This window comes from Mixophyes fleayi, chromosome 4 (genome assembly GCF_038048845.1).
Source record: "Mixophyes fleayi isolate aMixFle1 chromosome 4, aMixFle1.hap1, whole genome shotgun sequence".
NCBI classification, from domain to species: domain Eukaryota; kingdom Metazoa; phylum Chordata; class Amphibia; order Anura; family Limnodynastidae; genus Mixophyes; species Mixophyes fleayi.
Window position 1 is genome coordinate 280,794,539 of NC_134405.1, and position 20,933 is coordinate 280,815,471.

The 20,933-nt window shown below is 39.6% G+C and overlaps 1 protein-coding gene across 2 annotated transcripts; it reads left to right on the top strand.

Annotated features, from left to right (window-relative positions):
• The first annotated feature begins 4,873 nt into the window (after positions 1-4,873).
• Positions 4,874-16,169, top strand: LOC142152796 (heterogeneous nuclear ribonucleoprotein H2-like). 2 transcript variants are annotated; one of them, XM_075209789.1, is made up of 12 exons: positions 4,874-4,977; positions 5,479-5,604; positions 5,692-5,847; positions 7,503-7,646; positions 8,376-8,514; positions 9,056-9,228; positions 9,867-9,938; positions 10,031-10,137; positions 11,633-11,768; positions 12,591-12,674; positions 13,751-13,849; positions 15,543-16,169. In XM_075209789.1, the coding sequence occupies exons 2-12, from the start codon at positions 5,517-5,519 to the stop codon at positions 15,659-15,661; spliced, it is 1,317 nt and encodes a 438-aa protein (XP_075065890.1). In that variant the 5' UTR covers positions 4,874-4,977; positions 5,479-5,516; the 3' UTR covers positions 15,662-16,169. The 2 variants fall into 2 exon arrangements, with proteins under 2 accessions (XP_075065890.1, XP_075065891.1); XM_075209790.1 differs by having other exon boundaries at positions 13,754-13,849.
• Positions 16,170-20,933: the final 4,764 nt, after the last annotated feature.

Genomic DNA, 20,933 nt, shown 5'->3' on the forward strand with positions numbered 1-20,933 from the left:
TCTTATGTCAGATATCCCAGTGAACCGTGTCATTGCTGACAGAGCCCTAGCAAAGTAATCCGTTGTAGCTTCACTATCCTTTTGTTTGATAGTGAAAATTTTACTCCAATTCACTACTACAGGAAAATAGTTGGCCAGTTGTGAGGTAATTCTAGTAATATTTTCTTGGTTATTCTCATCTGTTAAGGTTTTGTCCTCCTCCAATATACAATCCTTAATAAACTTTTGTATATATGTATTGGAAGGAAGGCAGGCCCTTAACACCACACGCCAATCTTTATTGGTTGGCTTGTGCACATTTCCTAAGTCTTTAATGAATTTATGACATCTGGCCAACTCTTTTCATGGATCTGGGAAATCAGTCATAATAGAATGTAGTTCAGATCTGGTCCAAGGACAATGCATTGAAACAGTTTTTACAGGAACTTTACCATCCTTATCCGCTTTCCCATTAGGAACTGCTATTGTGTGGACAGGATAAGCACCAACTGGTTCACAACATTCAGAATTAATCACAGAAACTGCTGATTCAGTACCTTGGATGTTCTCTCTCATAGTGGTTACCCCACTACTCTCATCTATCTCAGAAGCTGCCCCTGCTGGTAGGACCGCTCCCTTTCCACATTTGCGTTGCACTTCTAGCATGTTAAGAGCATGGGCAATGGCTGAAATTACAGTGGGTTCATCGTCTTCCTCAGATACATTTTTAAGTTGACTTAGAAGAGGATATAATTTGCTCATCTCATTTTTAGTAACGGCTGTACTTATACCCCCAACCGCAAACGGCGGCGGGGGCACGCTTGCGCTAAGTTCTCAGCGGCTACTTCCGCTGTGCACGCGCTTTTCACCATGCCTACTTCCGCTGTGCACGCGCTGCTTTGCATTTGTTGCCACGTGGTGTACCTTTCCAGTTGCCACAATTTTAAACAGCCATTATGTTTAGTTCTCACTTTCGTTGATTTAATCCACCACACCTTATCTCTAACATTATTCAGTACCTCTGAATTTAAACTACCTATCGTTGGGAAAGGCCTAACAGAATCTTTGCTCATCTTGACCCATTTTTCGCAATACGCCATTGCGTATGCACCATATTTCTTACACATAAGATATCTCGCCTAACCAATCGGCCCTTCTTTAGGCAGTACATCGACCATCTCTAGCGTATGCTTAGCACCCATGTTGAACAATATCAATATCTATGCGGACCACAGGGCTATCAGCTCCTCGATACCCAATCTCTCCAGCAAATACTTTCAACACTCTGCCACACGTAATCTACCGCTAGAGATCTTTAACGGCCGTGGACTGGTTGCTCAAGCTGCATCCCCTCACTTCTTCTCGTACCAAACGAGAACCCCTAACACAGAATTATCAACGTGAACCACAGGGCTATCAGCTCCTCGATACCCTGTCTCTCCAACAAATCTGTTGAGTCTATTATCACTGGTAGCACTGGTTAAACCAATCAACCAACCTTGCCAATATAATTCCTCCAGCTGGTCTCCCAAGTCACAATCACGGCCTTACCGTGCGGTCAGATTGCACCGCTTAAAGATACTAATTATCAGTAAATGCTGCGATTACTATTGGGCCGCTTGCGAAAACTTCCTTTGTTTTCGCCACCAGTATACCTGCCTCATATACCGTTCACCAGTTGGGCAACCTGCCTCGTCAGACAGCAACTGACACTCTATTCAACAATAAATCAAACCTTGGTGTATCTAAGTCACAAAATCACACAATATACACCTTTTCTGCACAGAAATTCAACTTCCTAACAATAATAATGTTTCAGAGGCTTTAACAAGTGACTATACTATGCATGTATAACAAACTATCAAAACGATTGTGTAAATATGTGGCAACAATACCGGAAGTACACATACGCAATGCAGGAAGTACACATACGCTAAGCAGTGCAATACATTTAAAACGCAATACGACAATAAAAAGAAACAGTTTTCTTTCTTGTCCCTAGATTCAAGTTAGCACTCCTTAGATAATGCAAAAACGGGCATTCGGTTTCACAACACAGAATGATAAACAGGTTTTGAACACATTACATTCTTACCCGTATATGACACGTCAATCCACCTTTTGTTGAGGAACCGAAATCCGTAGGCCTTGCATATCATCCAGTAGCGTAACTTCCGGTAGCGTAACTTCCGTTGACAGCCCCCAAATTGTTAGGCACGTCTAGTAGCTATCCAATAACGATTGTCGATTGCCGATATGTGGTTCCAAAGTGATTTAATAGCCAAAAGTATCAGAATAGCAAATCAGAATAAAATAATTACAGCTGTTACTTATCGCAGGTGTTCTGGATCAAGTAGACTGGCCACTAGATCCAGAGATCCCTGCTTTTATACAGTCAGTGAATACAGTAAAATAATGCAGATGATGTGGCTTGCTTCTATTGGTCCAGGCTTCAGGAACGTCCAGTGTACTGCAGGTCATAGGCCAGTTCAAACCAAAATATCCAAAGGTGGGGGTCAGCTCTCCAGGGGATGCACTCCGATTTTCCCGCCAAGAATCCAGTTTCAACTATTTGCATTTTACAGTCAGTATCACTTTAAACATTTATTCCCTAACATCGCTAACTAGAGTATGAATGTGCGATCCCTTCGGCGAATAAACCAGAGAACTGCGGATAAATAGCGGATTAAAATGATACTAAACATGACTTATTTCCTGCAACCTGAACCTTTGATTTCACCAACATGTATATAACTTATAATATTAAACATAAATATTGCTACATATCGACATAAATGACTATGTGTTGCAACTACAATTAATGTGTACTAATTACAAATGTGTGAATGTGTGTAAATGTGTGAACTTGTTATTTGTCACGTGTTGCAGCTGGATACGCTTCCCACAACCAAGTTTGCTAGATATTAATTGAAATAACTTTATCCAATTTGCTGACTTCGACAATATACATCGGTTGTGTGTCATATTACGAGAAGAATAATTATTATCCTGACTGGATATAAATGAGCGCCTTTGTACGTATACACTTTCTCATATTTTGTTTACTATTGCGATTAGTGACTATCCGTTATACGTTAGGCCAGTCTCTGGAAGTGCTCTATAATTATACTTACCTTTTTTAAATGTCTGCTTTATTATTGGCAACTGACAATGCCGCTGCCTTACAAAGCCACACACACTTTCCCCACTACAATTGTTATACCTTAAACTTCTTTGGGGTAGGGTTATCATTGCATTTTATTTCTTATCGTTTATTTGTATCTTGAATACAGTGATTTAATATACTTTTGCTTTATAAATAAAAGATAATAATCTTCATATGTCCCGGCTATATGTGAGGGCTATTACCTGCTAAATACAGCAAATGGTGATGGGGAGGGGGTTACAAGAGACAGAATTTAGTAAACATATTAAATAAAGTGGAAAACTCCTTTATGGCTGAATACCCAGATGGTTCCGGAGTCTGTGGTGCTTCCACTTTGAGCTGCTATCAGCTACTAGCCCAGGGCATCTCAGGCTGGAAGAAAATAGGATAAATTCTCTATTGAAATGACCCCACTAGAGCTATTACTGGCATGGGTTCAGTTAATTGCTTGATATAAAATAAGCTGTTTGAGTCATTGCTAAACTAGGGAGCATACCATAAGGGGGAAATCAATTGTATGAGGAGTGCAGATTTCTGTGATGTTGGGGTACCATAGTACCTGGAAAAGTGTGCAGCTAATTGAATTCCCCTCTGAGGGGCATATTCAATTGTCTGCGTTACTCGCAAAAGTAAAGTGGGTTGTGCACTATTACTGTAATAGTGCACGTAATTACCGTTATTACAGTACCTTTAACGCCGGCTTTCAGCTCGCAGCTCCCTGAGCTGCGAGCTGAAATCCGGCTTAGAATTACCGTAATAATGGTAATACTTTCAACACCACGTTTCTTTAGAGAGTAACCCGGACAATTGAATATGCCCTTAGAGTACAGATTTTAAAGATATCCATGCTGAATACAGCATAGTTGCCTACTCTCCCGAAATGTCCAGACTTCCAAATTTCCCGCAACCTTCTGGACAGAGTCAGGGCCGGATTAAGGGAATGGAGGCCCCTGGGCTAAGGGCGCCTCCATTCCCCCATGAGGCCCCCAATGTGAGCTACCCGCCGCCATCCCCCCCCCAAGCGCTTACCTGTCAGTTCAGTCCTCCGTCCCCGGCGCGCTGTAAGCTCCTTACTGAGGAGATCTTGTGAGAGTTCACTCGCGAGATCTCCTCAGTAAACAGATTACTGAGCGCCGGGGACGGAGGACTGATCTGACTGTGCTCAGCAGCATTGATCGGGCTGGGGGCACCCCCGCCCCTGGACCGATCAATAATGCTGCTGAAAACTTTGAAGGGCCCCCTGGATGCCCGAGGCCCCTGGGCTATAGCCCAGTTAGACTTCGGGTTAATCTGGCCCTGGACAGAGTTGTAAATTACATGGATGAGGCAGGGCTTAGTGATGCAAATCATGCGTCATCTCAACCCCGCTCCCTGCTGTATAGGAAAAAATGGCTATGACCGTTTAGGGGGCTTCGTGATGCAATTTTCCGAATCCCTCCTCCACACATCCACCTGCCCCTGGAACCTCCCAAAACAAAAATGTAGGCAAGTATGGAATACTGATGAGTTAATTAGTGCCTCATTTTGATTTAACTACCTTTCATAAATATGGATATCTTCAAAACCTAAAATATTAGGGGGGGATGGAGAACTGGACTTGGGAACAACTGCACTGCGTTAGCAATAGCTGAAGACAATATACAATCCATTCAACAATACAATACCACTGGCTACGTTGCAGCACGCAATTGCAAACATAATAGAAAACAAATGATTGAGCAAGAGGGCGGTCCTGCGCCCATGTACGCATGCGGAAGGCGGGCATTAATTACAGCACGCAGGCAGGTACTTTCTTATTCTCACACCGGGAAGACATCTGCACTGTAAGGGAGGTAAGGAGCTGTTAATTATCTGGTAGTAAGCGATCAACGTTTTCTTTTAACCTCTTGTTCCCAATACCGCGAGGCGGGTTGGTATATTACATTGTAGTAGATTATTCTCCGTTGCCGCTCTGTTTAGGCCAAACGGCCCTAGGCTTTGTTACAGATTTGGTGATCTTTCGGGTGAGCGTTTCGCGAGTTAGTACGACTATTATTTGCACGTTTTGCTTGGGTAGTTGTGTTTTTTTTTTTTTTTTGTTTTTTTTTTATTTACAACGTGATCAGGTCTATGGTATGTACTGTCCTAACGCAAGGCCATGTTCTGTCGTGCTTTATAACGTGTGTGTGTGTGTTCCTGTTGTTGAGATAACATCGTCGTTTTATCTTTTTACGGCATTTTTCGAAACGGAATTAGTCGCTCTCCAGTTTCCGTTGTGTGTTTAGGTCATTGAGGCGCGCTGCCGCCATTTTGTCTTTGTGACGAAATAACTATATAGTCACGTGTCTCCCCAGCCTCTATCCCCGCCCAGGCCGTCACAACAGGAGAGAAAATGTCCGAAGGAGGTGAGGGTTACGTGGTGAAGATCCGTGGGCTGCCCTGGTCGTGCTCGGCGGATGAAATAGAAAGCTTTTTCGCCGGTGAGTGTTCCTGTGTTCTTCTCGTATGGCTGTACTCTAGTTCATGTGTGTGTGATATTAACTGGAAGCTTCTTTTACCCCCATCAGACTCCAAAATCTTAAATGGCACATGCGGCGTTCACTTCATTTACACCAGAGAAGGGAGGCCCAGCGGCGAGGCTTTTGTGGAGTTTGAAACCGAAGATGATATAAATCTAGGTTTAAAAAAAGACCGAGAGACCATGGGACACAGATATGTTGAAGGTATACCCTACTTATTGCAATGCTGCCTCCTTATAATTCATTTATCTGTTACAATGGGTAGGATTCAGTTGGCTGTGTTAGTGCCGAAAGTAATGTGGCCTGTGCACTATTATGGCAATAGTGCGCTTTACCGGTCATATGGTAATCTTTAAATGCTGTTTTTTGCGCCAGGTCAGGGAGCTGCAAGCAGATAGAGGGGTTAAAATTACTGCGTTAATGGTAATAGATTTAGCGCTCTGTTACTTGTGGCAGAATTGAATTTCCCCCAGTGTGTTGCCTTTTTCTTTTAAAGTAAAATCTATAGGAGTAGCAAGTTGGGCTGGAAGCAGAGTTTGCTCTGTAAAGTGGTCACACTATACTTTATTATTATTATTAACATATTGGATGTATGCGTGGTGTGCAGTTAATCTGCTCATCAGAAACATGGTAACCTGATGGGGAAACCTACAAAACTGCCTCTCTCTCCTTGTGGGCTGCTAGCGTTACCTTAATACTGCTAAAGAATAAATGTTTGTTACTCCTTTTTGTTACAAGAGTGCTGCCACTGAAGAATTGTTAGCTCTTGTGATATTCCTGTTTTAAAGTAGATCCAAAATTTGTGGAAATTGCACATGGGCACACTTAACCTTGCTCAATTGCCAGTACTCTAATAGCACAGGGCTTTTCGAGAAAGGGTCACACAAAGCTTTCTGCATGCAGGCACCATTTAGAAAACAATTTCATTTTTTCCCAACCTCAAATGCAATCATAGCTAAATAACTAGTCAGGCTCATTGCAAATTTGAGGATTATAGACACCAAGATGTGATGCAAATATTGGGTGTATATCACCCTTAAACGAAAATAAATTGTAACGTTACTAGAAATGTGTGGCTTTATTGCCTGTAGTTTAATCGGTGATGTAAAATGTCTGTCACTTTTACTGATATGTTAGGTCTGGTATCCTATTGGCTAAGTGATGAGAAGGCTGGGGTTAAGCTGTATTAACTATGAGTGCAGTCATTTTGAAATTTTAAGCCACAAAAAACTAACTTTATTGGCTACTTCAGCTCCATTTGTTAAATCATACAGCGCATAAGCAGTCTTTCTTGTGGAAAATAATGGTCATCAAAACTTGGACATGTCTTTCGCTTGTAGGACACTCTCTTGTGGTGGGGCTTGGTGGTTTTTTGTTTTTTTTTGTATGATAGATCTAGGCAGCACAGTGATTCGCATTGTTGTCTCACAGCATTGGTGCCATGGGTTTGGTTCTGACCAGGTGCCTGCATGGGTTTTTACTCCCTTACTCCAAAAACATACTAGTAATTTTATCAGATGCCAATTAACCTTACTCCAGTTCCTGTGGTAGGGAATCTACATTTTAAGCTCCACTAGGGCAGGGACTGATGTGACAGATTAAATTTTCTGGAAAGTGATGCATTATATGTAGGTGCTATATAAAGGTAGATGGCTACATGTGGCATTTCAGCTGCTGGGGATGACGGGCATAAAAAGCCTTGGCTCATTCTTTCAGTATGAGCCAAAAGCAGGTTTAGATATCAACAGGTCAAATGATGACGGGAGCAGACTTGGCAATGTAGATAGATCTGTTATTGCTTACTATTTTTATGGTAGCAAGAGCTTTAGTTTCTTTTTAAATGGCTTTGTATTTTGCAGTTTTCAAGTCTAACAGTGTTGAAATGGACTGGGTTCTAAAGCACACTGGTCCAAACAGTCCTGACACTGCAAATGATGGCTTTGTTCGTTTAAGAGGTCTCCCATTTGGCTGCAGCAAGGAAGAAATTGTGCAATTTTTTTCAGGTATGTCTTACATTTTTAAGGGGTGATAGAGATACATTTTATATATTGGATTTTTTATTTTCTTTCAAAGTACACTTGATTGAAGGAAAAAATAACATTGGAGACCAAGCTTGCGATGTAATCACACTTTGCATTATTTCATACACAAATCGCCGGTCTTTTAATTCCATGTTTGTGACCATTTCTATCACTATATATAACCTACATTTAAATTTCAGCATTAATTATGATTTGACCTTATGGGGACAAACCTAGTTTTAGGAATCTAAAGTTGCATGTAAATCTTTTTGGCCCCAGATCAGTGGAGGACATATTTAAAGGGGGCCTCTTCCCCCTCCATCTCAATGGTCTGCAGCTGTTCTCCCCTGGGAGATGGGTAATGTGAGGTTACAGTGCAGAAGGAGGGAAGGCTGTCCAAAGCTCCTGTTCCTCTACGTAAGAGAGGACTGGACAGATTTAGTTCTCTTGTACTGTAAACTTGCATGATATGCTCTCTACTATAGGGTCGCCAATTAGCAGAGGTGTCTTGTCCAAAACTGGACTTCTGCTTTAAAGGAACTCTATATGCTTTTTAATTGTCTGGTCCCATATTAGAATTATTATATGCATGTAAAAATATTTTTTTTTGTTTGTAATTGGTAAACATTTTATGTGAAAAAAAATGTCTTTCTGGGCTTGTAAATTTTTAATGTTAACCCCCCACTGGGGTTATTTGTCCTTGGGTTGAAGGGTTGGAAATCGTGCCAAATGGGATAACATTGCCGGTGGACTTCCAGGGGAGGAGTACGGGGGAGGCCTTCGTGCAGTTTGCTTCACAGGAAATAGCTGAAAAGGCTCTAAAGAAACACAAGGAGAGAATAGGGCACAGGTGGGGATGGATGGTTGGATGTCACTTTTCTTATGGTATAGTTGCATATCAATGACAAAGAATATTCACTTAGTTAATGTTAAGTTATAAGAAATGTAAGTTATAGCACTAAAATGGATTCAAACTGGCTTAAAATAATGTATTATAAAGATTAGTATTGCCATAAGAAAATGTGATGCTTTCTTAACTTTTATTTACTTGATTATAATGTGAATGGTGTAAAATGCAATTGATTACTTGCAAAAAAGCCTTATTTGCACCTGTGGTTAAATTAATGTACACAGACTATGTGCATAAAATCTATTCTACTGTACTTGTGCGGTATTAACATTGTAGTGAATGAGACTGCACAATCCACATGACTTATTTAACATGAAGATGACTTTTTAGATTTTTTTTTTTTTTTTTTTTTTTTTTTTTAAAAGAAAAATAAACTAAATATGTAATTTCAGTAAGCTAATGATTAAGCATTCATAGTGGGATTGTATATGACTGTTGCATTTATTTTTATACATTTTTATTTTACATTTTTCCCTTTTAGGTACATAGAAATTTTTAAGAGCAGTCGGGCTGAGGTTCGTACGCATTATGATCCTCCCAGGAAGCAATTTGGTATGCAACGGCCAGGCCCCTATGATAGGCCAGGTGTTGGAAGAGGTTACAATAACTTGGGAAGAGGATTTGACCGAATGAGGCGTGGTGCTTATGGAGGGGGTATGTATTTTATTTTTTTCTTCATTGGTAGTCTTCTATCGCTTGACTCTAGCCTGTTGATCAGTGTCTAGTTCGTAACTACAATGTTTTTGGGTGTACGACCCATTTGTGGGAAGTCGAGAGGGCACACAGACTTCCTCCCCTCCCCTTTTTATTTTAATATATCAACATTTAATAGTGTTACAGGCAGTGAATAATGCCATAGAATCCCACTTACAAATGTCTGTATTTTAATGCTGCATAATGTACCTATTTGAAATGTTAGTGTAATGCAGATTGATACTTGTATGCTGTTTTATCTATCAATCCTTACTATTCTATATATTTTACACACACGTGTAATTGAGGCTAAATTCCGTATATGACAGACTAGGGTTTTTGTCGCTAGTCCGTTAGCATACCAGCATGTTTTTGAAGGAAACCCACGCAAACACAGGGGGAACTCCCCCTTAGATAGTACCCCGGTCAGTAATCTATGTCATGACCCAAGATCTGGAATACAAAGCTATACAAGATTCTCTTGGTACAAGTTTTTCAATTCGAATGTATTGGGGGTTTTTTTTCATGGATATTCATGTGCTCTAAGATTTAACAAATGGAACTGCCATAAATTCAACCTTTTACATTTTCTTATACAGGCTACAGTGGGTATGAAGAGTATAATGGATACAATGAATATGCTTTCGGTACAGACCAGAGATTTGCAAGAGGTATATATTTTTTTAACTATCATTTTTTTTCGGTTTTGTCTTGTGGTGCTCCCCCTTATTTTGCTCTTCTGATGTTTTCATTCTCTCAACAGTATCTGACAATAGGTATGGTGATGGAACTAGTTTTCAAAGCACGACTGGTCACTGTGTGCATATGAGAGGTCTCCCTTACAGGGCAACAGAAACTGACATATATACTGTGAGTACAGAACTATCACTTTTATTACACTTCCAGTTTGAATTGAATAGTTTTACATGCATTAGTCAGTCTACCCGAAGTGTGCTCAGTTAGCCTGACTATAAGAATTTAAAATGACTAATTTTCCCAATGTTTTCTCCAGAAGGAGGTTTGTGATGACCACACTAAGCATCTAGAGCCTTTTACATGACTTCATTTTGCAATTTAAAATTTGGTTGGCAAACATGTTTTCCATGGGGAGAAGAACATAAAAGACAGAACAATAATCATTGGTTGATATCATGAATGCGGTTGCCAGACTAATCTTCCTCTCCCACTGTTCCTCGTTCTCTGCCTCAATCTTTAAATTACTTCTTTAGCTCCCCATTGCTTCCAGAATCTGGTTCAGGCTGCTCACCTAGAGATCTCTCTCTAACACTTCCCATCTATACATCAGACCTCATGAGATACACCACTGCTTGACTGCTCTTCATCTGACCTGTACACCTCTTCCACTCTTACAACCTCTTCCCATTCACATCTGAGACCTTTCCTGTGCTGCCTCATGGCCATGGACCTCATCCTACTTATCCTACCAGGCTCCCGTTAAGATTGTCCAATTCTATTGTATTTGTGGTGCCCTATAAATGATGATGCTATGGCACATCCTCTTCTAAAAAATTACATATTTCCCTGCAAATGCATAATACTGTATTCCTTGTTGTGTGGGGGATGGTTGTTTTTGATGTTTTGTATTTTGTGGAGGACTACCTACAGTTCATTCCCTCTGAAGAGTAGAGCTTTCAGAAAGTTTGATATCCTTCAGTCTATATAACAAATTATAAAAGACAAGAGAAATATTCAATGCAGTAATCTAGCTACTGAGTCGCTGATTATCAATTTGGAGGCTATGGGTTTTTATGGTGTGGGGATAGTAAAAAAAATGTGATTAGGTCTGTCTGCCATAACTGCGTCAAGTCTGTCCTGTAAGCACCATGAGGAACCTTTTAAACTGATTAATCCAGTGGTATTTATTGAAAATTTTTCAATAGCGACAAATTGTTATTGACAAGTAAAAGTGGGCTGCGACCCAATTGAATTGTGTGCATTAATGTATACTATACAACAATTGTCACTCTCGTATCGCTGTTACTACCCTCTTGTCTTGCCTTTGTACAGGCATTCTGCTGCTCAGGCAGAAAGTAAACACACTACTTTGAGAACAGGACCGTGGAACATTCTGCCTGAGTCACATTGGCTTCATGCAACTAAAACTGTGTGAAGCTAGTAACCTGTGGGCTGCGTAGTGCGTACCAGTGACTTAAAGGAATGTCTGGGTCACTGGGTAAAGACATAGGTCACTTTATTGTTGCATTGTGTTGTAAAAAAATAAGCCCACAAAAAGCCCATGTTACCCACTTACTACTTGTGTTTTATGTATATTTGTGGCTACAATCCACCCTAATTTGAAAGAATTTTTATACATATATATTTTTTTTTTTCTGTTTGTTTTTAGTTCTTCTCACCTTTAAATCCGGTGAGAGTTCACATTGAAATTGGAGCAGATGGAAGGGTAACTGGAGAAGCAGATGTTGAATTTGCAACTCATGAGGATGCTGTGGCCGCAATGTCTAAAGACAAAGCGAATATGCGTAAGTAACTGTTATTTTCTTGTCAGCAACATTGAAAATGTATGCTTCAAGTTTCTACTTGTCTATGGATTACATGGATGTAAAATAGATTCTTTGCTCATTGCAAACATTTGTACAAAATTGTTGACTGACCCCTAAGGCCAGAATGCAACTGCTCTGCAAAACAAAATACATTTAACCTTACACATGACACTACTATGCTACAGTCATGGGAGCTGGTATCATTATCCATGTACATTCTAAATCAACTGATTGTGGAAACATCACTAAAAGATACCAAGAATTGCAGAATGCATATAGTTTGCACTGGTTTGTTTTTTTCATGGACTAATTAGGAGTGAGTTTATAGTAAATTCACATTTCCTGATTAATTCAACATAAAAGAAAGCTGCCCCCTTCTCCCCTCCTTTGAAGTCTTTTGAACTGGTTTGCAAGGTATCAACAGGAATATAGGTAATCTGGAGATGCATTTTACATCTTTAGGGGTACAGCTAGTCATTTCAAAAGCAGAGTACTGTATGTGTACAAGCCACTTCTGTTGGTGGACATAGACAATTGAGTGGGTATTTTGTGTAATATGTTAATACAGTTTTGTCCCGGTAAACGCCTTCTTACTAGACCAGATGTTATGCCTTTGTAGTATGGGTGATGTCTGGCTGAACATAAGATAAGGCAGTTGGTTCACTAAATATTCTCAATGCTTACATTTCTGTTTAGGTTTTTTCCCTTTTTTAATCTAGTTTTACATTTAAAAGTGTCTTGCTATATTTCAGTGTAATCTCTCTGTATAAAATATCACAACACCTCTTATATAATTTGCAGAGCACAGATATGTGGAACTGTTTCTTAATTCAACAGCTGGTGGATCTAGTAGTGCATATGGCAACCAAATGATGGGTGGACTTGGTATGTATCTGGTTACACTATTTGTTTTTTTGTTAATATCCAACTATACCCTACCAACCTTTAAAGGTTTAACACATTACATTTCCCATCTCCACCTTCTAACTCTACATTAAAATTCAGTGGCACGATCTTTTAACTCTTAACTGTCCTATCAATATATTTCATAGTGTTACCAAAATAAGTCATTTAAATTATGTTGATGTAGCTTAAATGGCTATTCAGTGTGGTGATCACTGCTAATGCTCCAATAATGAAAAAATTCTGCCACATGCTTGTTAGACCTGATGTTTTTTTTTCTGCAGCAAGTTAACCCATATTTAGTTTTTCCATAGTAAATAAATGTTTTCCATAATGACAAATTTTTGAAATTCGCTGTGGAGACACTTTACAAACTAGTTGTTTGGCGTTCTGTTGTCTCCTCTGGTAATGTGCATGCCATGCTAGACTTCAAAGCTGAACTATTTGTTGTGAGTCTGCACCAGGGTCCAGAGACTTGAGGGGAATTCAAACAAGGCATAATTACTGCAAAGTGACCCCCCTTTAACTGAGCTGCTGGGACACAGCCACTTAAAATCAAACTGTACTTGTATTGCTGTGGGAATGTCGTCATCACAGCTTTTACTACATTTGTTTTTGTTTCCGGTTTAGTTTTTACTACCAGTGGCTTTAACATCTAGTTAGTTCCTGTGTATACAATACTCAACCCTGAGTTGAACATAAAATTGTATTAAAATCTGCATGTATTAAATGTATTGGTTGAAAATACAGCAAGTAGTCAGAGTAAATGTTACGGAATGACATGTACAAAAGCTGTGTAACAATGGACATTCCATTTTTGGAATGTTTCTTTTTATCACCAGTGAAAGGAGGGTTGCAAATCTAGTCTCAATTGGAGCTGGGCATATTTTGCATCAATTTTATATAAAAGCTCTGTCCTATCCATTGAGACCAAAACATATGTTGTATACTGAACAACATAAAATACAGTGTCAGCTATGGATTATTTTTTTTTTGAAGTACAGTATATTTTTCTACATCTTTAGATTAAACTTTTTTTTTTTTTTTCTCCACTTAAGCAGCAGGTGCACAAACAAATTATGGCAGCCCTGGATCCCAGGCATTGAGTGGCAGTTATGGAGCAGGATATGGAAGTCAAGCCAGTTTAAGTGGTTATGGTAATTATTAAATCTTCACCTCCCTATCTTCCTAGACAGGCTAATGCAAATCAATTTTATACTTGGTACTAACATAATTCTGTAATTGGTATTTAGCCTACTGAACATGTGCTGCTGCCCCATATGCAGATACTGTGAATTGTCTGATTCTGTATATACAGAATAAGAACATTCTTAAAACTAGCTCTAGCCTTTCACACTCGGTTGCAATAACTGGGCTTAAAGATTTTAAATTATTTTTTTAAAGCAAAAGTGGTTGGACTCTTAAGAACAATGCCACAAAAATGTAGTAATTAACCTCTTATGGCAATGTGCAGCCCAACAGGGCTTTTACATGTCTGTGTAGATCCAGCTGAAAGGATTAAATACTTCGCTTCATTCAGTCCAAGAAACCAATTGTTTTCCCATTGTAACTGTTTAGCTTGATTACAATAGTGGTTTCAACAAAGAAATTGCTGACTATACTGTGCCATAGGATGCAGTGGAGATGCCAGTGGGGCTGGTTTTACAAACCCCGAACTTAAATTGCAAAAAAAAAAAAATTCTGCAAGAAACTATAGTTGCTTCAGTGTTTTGTTTCCCCTACCAGTTTGTGATTAGTCAATATTTGAGAGAGACTTAAATAATCATTCGCAGAAAATTGGTATGTACAGAATTGCAAAAGATGTCAGAGATGACTGAATAGCTCTGTTACAAGGCCTACAGAATTGCAAAAGATGTCAGAGATGACTGAATAGCTCTGTTACAAGGCCATATCCGCTATCTAATTGGGAAGTTAGACACACTTGCACTAAGCAGGCTGGCACCCTAGACGCCTAAAGCAATAGGTAGATTCTCTTGAACTTCATGGGACATAGGACCCAAGTACCACCCCTGGGATTTCTACTTGGTGCTTGAATTGTAGTGTATGTTCTGGTATTACATAATTTCACTACTCCCCACTTCATTTGTGGATCATGTGAGCGTAAGACAACTTGCCTGCTACAGCAGGTCTTCTGGGGGACGGTACTGCCAAATGACCAAGTGAATGCACACAGTATCCGTTCCACTTGATTTACACCAATGCCCACTATTAACTCAATAGTTGTTTTGTAGCATCCTCTGCACCACATTTTCTGCTTGCTTATCTTGTATCATATGTCTTGGTCATCCCCCAAAGGCCCTCTTCCCCCATTCCTCTATCTGAATGGTAATCAGCGCTGATCAATGATGTGATCTGTTGCTACAGAGTCCAATAGTAGCTGGTTCTATTGCTCTGTAAACTGTTTTAACTAAGCATGTAAATGGGTCTGAGACTAGATTCCTAACAAATTATAGCTGCATTACTGCATATATACTTTTAATAGTCCAAGTGAGCAAAAATCAAGATTATCTGTGTGCCAGAGGTGAAGGACACATGGTATATAGCATTGTAACATATAACGTTGTTGGGTGTATCTCTCTCAACATTGCATATTGCATAGAAAATTTCTCACTATCCATTCCTAAAGTGACCTTAAATTTTCATACCAGTACTTCTAAACTCCTCCTTCACTGAGTCTACCAGACATGGGGATGGAGTTATTATCTAAAATAAAAAATTTGTCTGTACCTCTATGTATTCATGTAGTAATAAATTAACTCATGCTCATAAGTTCACTATTGTGGTGCAGCAAAACTTGAATTAAACTTAAATTTGTGTTTTTTGTTCTAGGTAGTCAGAGTGGGTTAAACAACAGTTACTACAGCAGTGGAACACGAGGATCATTAGGAGTAAATGGAATTGCTGGCATGTCTAGCAACATGAGCATGAGTGCTGCCTGGGGGATGTAAAAGAATAAAAATCTTTTGGTTTGTGCCCTGACATCAATTTTTTTTTTTTTAATTTTTTTTATATAAACTAAGCTGTTGCTTACTGTGATACCATTTTAATAACTTAATGTTTCAGTATTCAAATGGTCAACAATCTTAAATATTGTAATTATTAAACATGTTCAACCTCTGCAATTTTGTGTTTGTAGTACGCCTGTAGAAAATGGCATATTTGTTTGCTTCTGCAGTGCTTGGTAAGGAAGATATGCTTACTATAGACTGAATTTTTTTTTTTTTAAACATTTGGTTCTAAGATCTGTTTTTTGGGACTTAGAATATGTATAGGTGTTGCTCAAAGTATATCTTGTTCAATAAATCTGGAAACAAAGATATTTTTTTTTTTTTTTTGTGTTGCTCTGAGACAAGCTTGTGCATTTAACATTGTGTATTTAAAGTACTGCCTACCATGGGCCCCTTTGCCACATGAGGAGGTTTTGTTTTTTGTCACCAATAAAAAGTATTTTCTGTACTCCTGGACAACTAGAATTTAAATGCTTCATTACAACACAGCCAGCTTTAATCTGCAAATGTTTTGCAGAAAATACACAAGCTTGGGGTGAAAAAAAGTAATATCTTAAGGCTATATTTAAATGCTTGGAAAGGTATGTGCCAGACTACAGGCCTGGTCTAATGATGCAAACATCCCTGTCTTGACCAGTAGAGGGTCTGGCCTCTATTTACAAAACTCCAGAAAGCTTGCCTGTACCTAGTGGGGTGTTGTGCCCAGTAACTGTAGCAGCACTAGGTCTAGTCATTGGTTAGTATCTGCTGCACTGCCACTTTATTGTTTTTTATTTATTTTTATACATAAAAAGTAATGAGCAACTACATATACCAGCAACAATTTTTACCATTTAAGTTAGAAAATCATCCACCTTCTCCACACAGAGCTCCTTGGTGGCTACCACAAACATCCATCATGTTTTATACTAGGGGGAACATGGGTCCCAATATATTTTGGTCGTACCTACTAAAATGTATTCCTTTGCAGATCTTTGGTACTGGTGGTTTTAGGATGTCTATCCTGAGCACATCTTGAGCAAGCCTATTCTCTGGGATATGCCTCTAGGTATGCAGATAAGTTTGAGGGTAGTTGTCTGGTGAGAAAAAAATATATAAATTGTCCCCTCTAAAGTCCTACCTCCCATATAAATAGTGAAAGGACCAAGTGGAGCATATGAACAAATTTATAAGTAGCAATAGATGAAGTTTAAAAAAAAAAAAAATTAGTCACAGGAGAATACATTCAAAACCATTAAGAGACAAGTATGTATCATAGCAACTTAACCAAGCATGACACATTTTAGATAATTTTAGCTTGGTAACCTTTGCTTTTGAATGTTATAATATGAAAGATTAGTATTAACTTATTTCCGCCAGATTGAGTGGGAGGGAGGGGGTTTGCAAGGTGCACCTATCCACTGCTTGTAGAAGTGCCCTCCACAAATGAAGTGATCATTAAAGTATGGAGAGGCAGCAAAAATTTTAGACTGTAAATCAATGTTTAAAGAATCTTTTGGGTTATATACATTGCTCAAAGATGAAATTTTGCCAAAAATTTATAGCCTCAAACTGAAACATGCATTCATTGTCTAACTTACACTACACCATTGAAAGCTTATAGGTTGCTATGCTTTTATAATAGATTTGCAACTTTGATGTGAATAACCCTCAAAACATGACACCACTGAGTAATACATGTCCTAGCAAATAATCTAAAGCAGGAGTCTCCAATCTGTCCAACTCCTTCCATTTTCTGGTAGAAGGATGGTGGGCCAGAAATATATATGCTTCTCTGTAAAGCTACATACACTTGCAGTTCATAAACGAACCTTAGGGGGGGCATTCAATTGTCTGCAGGGTGCGTCCAGCATGGTTGCGGGGACGCTGTCCGATGGTATAACTTTGCGGATTTCCACAATGTTGGGGTATGGAAGTTCCCAGAAATGTGCTCAGCAGCGTTGTTCCTTGGTATAACACACAAATGAATGCTCCCCTTGGTTAATGTGGCAGAATCATAGATCGAAGAAGTAGTATGTAATGGTGCCTCTATTACAGGTAATCTCAGGGCACCACTGCTGGACTTGAATTGATTTTTCGGTGTGTTCTAGGAATTAGATTTGCTTCCCTTGGCATGACCCCTTTCCCCCCCCCCCCCCCCCCCCAACTAGTTCAGGAGGATGAGAAGAGTATATATTGACATGGAAGAAATTGCATATGAAGGCTTGCCAGTAAAAAGTCACTATTCACTTTATGTAGAACTTGACAAGGAGCAATTGGTTTACCAGCTCTTGGTTAATTATACTAGAAGCCTTAGACTACCTCTATGGGGTATGGGATATAAATATCAAAAATAATGATGCCAAGTGCATATTTTATTGCTGAATTCTTGTTAGCAAGCTGTGAAACGGAAAAACTTCGTATATTCACAACCGAGGATAAAAAAAAAAATCAAGAAAATAACTTGTGTATAAATAGACTGCACAAAAAAAAGATACCTATCTAACAGGTCAAAGTAAAGTTCTGCCTATACAAAATTATTTAGTTGTTGGTACCGAGTGCTGTCTCTCTTAAACACTCTTAACAGGTTTAAAATGGAAACCAACAGTTGTTTGGGGAGGCTTCTAAACCTCCTCAAAGGGGGGATAAATGGTAAACCGCTCTATTCCTAACATGATTTCTTTTAAACTTGAAAATTTTTCTATTGAAAGTAATCCTGAGTGGGACAGTAACTGAAATTTCGAAAACTAGGTGTTTGTGTGCGAGATTCAGCAGCAGTTGCACACCCCAAAAAAGTCTATATGTTCTAATATTTTCTATTTTTCAATACTATTTTGGAAGGGTTATTAAGTGAGATATATTTTAAAAAAGGCTGTGAGGGTCAGCACGCAGCTGGACACCCCCAAAAAACACTATTGTCTAATATCTATTTTTCAATACTTTATTGCCTGATTAAAGCGAGCAAGTGAAACGCGTGTCTGCCTCGCTCTGCTAATTAACAAAAATGTGCCTACACTGCCTCACTAATGTTTGAAGAAAAACAATAGAATATAGGATAAGAGGGATAATAATACCAACCTGTTGATGAGATACTGACGATTTGGGGTTATCGGAAAACCTAAAATAATCTCTTAAGATTTCAGGATGGAATAAGCTAGACACACTGCTATCTATATACTAGATGTCAGCACTGAGCAAACGAGTTCGGGTTAATACTCTAAGGATCAGTAGAGAAGTGAGGGTATGAGTGAGCCAGATATAAGCTTTACTATAATATCTCTTTGAAATAAACTAGATATGTTGCTATTGATACTCTACATATCAGTGTGGAGGAAATGATTTCAGGTTGACTTTTGGGAACTTCATAACATTTTAATTGACTCAATAAAAGGTATATTTTAACAATTACTCTGTCATCACAGAGTGCCCTTATTAAACATGTTTTCTCTTTCATCCAGTCTAGGGGACACTGCTTACCATGGGTTGTGGAGGGGAGTTCGGGAGTTGGCACCTAGCTCGTTAACTTTAGCACTGCTGACAGACCCCTCCCCTCTACAATCCCCCTGCCTCTTCCTGTCAGTTTTTTCTAGGTGCCCAAAGGAGTTGGGCTTGTTTAGAAACAGCTGGTGATTTATTTTAATTTATTTTTAATAACTTTAATTTTTCTTTTTATTTTTAGACATAGTTAGGTTAGGGCAGAACTGGGAGTGTGTTCTATATATAGAGAGCACACTCACAGAAACTGGGCTCTGTTAGAGGGAGCAGACTGCTCTCAATGGCAGAGCATTAACGGTCACAGTACAGAGTGACAAGCTGCAGAGGGGGAACTATCACAGAGCTCCCCTGCTCTGCAGCACAAGTGGTACAGTCCGGTCTTCTGGCGCCAAGAGAAGCCCGGGAAGGAACTTATCTTGGAGGGAGCAGGCACTAGGACACTGCTGTTGGACTTCTCCCCTGTGTGGCCCTTTTGGCTAAGTACCAAAACCTTTCTTTAACCATTTACAAACTGTATTTTGTGGTTACAAGAGGGAGGCTAGTAAGGATTATTGTATTTTCTTACTTGCACATATATCTTTTTATCTGTTACACACATACAAGTACAACTTTTATTACAGATTAGTTGGTTACTTGTTGTTTACTCTGTTTCTCTCAAAATATCTTTATCTAAGTGTGTTTGGTGTGCTTTTCCTTTTAAAATGTCAGAAAAGGGAAAAGGCCCTATGGCTAAATATTTTACATGTTCCAGATGTAAAGTTAAATTATCATGTGGGCAGAAAAACCCGTTCGCAGTCTGCGAAGGAGAGGTCCCCTCTGCGCAAACCCAGCTCCTTCCAGCCCCACTGACCGAGGAACCGGCCTGGGTGGCTTCCCTGACACAGTCGGTTTCCTCTTTAGCACAGATGATCTCCCAATCTACTCAATTGTTATCTAGTGTGGCAGCCTCTGTGACTAATAATGCTATTACACCTGTGTGGCTCCCTGCTGCCACGGTTTCTACTGAAACGGCTATAGCAGGACCTTCCTCTTTGCCTACGGACCAGCTACCTGTACCCACAGAACCTGCATGGAAAGGGTTTGGACAGACTTAACCAGTTACTTGAATCCCCAAACCTGCCCCCAGCGAAAAGATCTGCTAATCCTCTCGTGGTCCTTTCAAATTCGGAGGGATTTTTAGAAGAGGAAAGAGAATCAAATTTGGATTCTGTCTAGGTTCAATCCTTGGAACAGGAAGAAAACACTAAATATCAGTTTATTGATGATTTGGTTTTAGTGGTGAGGCAGGCGTTGGATCTCCCAGAAATGGAGGATCCTAGTCCTAGAGACAGAAGTCTCTTTAAGAAGGCCAAAAGGAAGGTTATTCGGTTTCCCCTTCTGTAGAACCCAGAGATATTGCAGAGGGAGCCTGGAAACAGCCTGATAAAAAGTTCTCTGTTCCAAAGAGGTTCTCTTCCCTGTATCCATTACAGGATGAGGACGTGGCTCGCTGGGAGGAAATTCCGAAAGTAGATACTCCAGTAGCCCGTTTGGCCCGACACACTCTCCTTCCAGCCCCAGGCTCAGCAACTCTGCAAGATACCACTGACCGCAGAGTGAAATCTCGGTTAAAATCTATATTTGTAGCAGCGGGTTCTTCCTTTAGACCCACTTTTGCTTCAGCTTGGGTTGCTAAAGCCATGGAAGCATGGGCAGAGCAACTGGCGGAGGCCTTACAGGACTCAGAATTGATTACCCT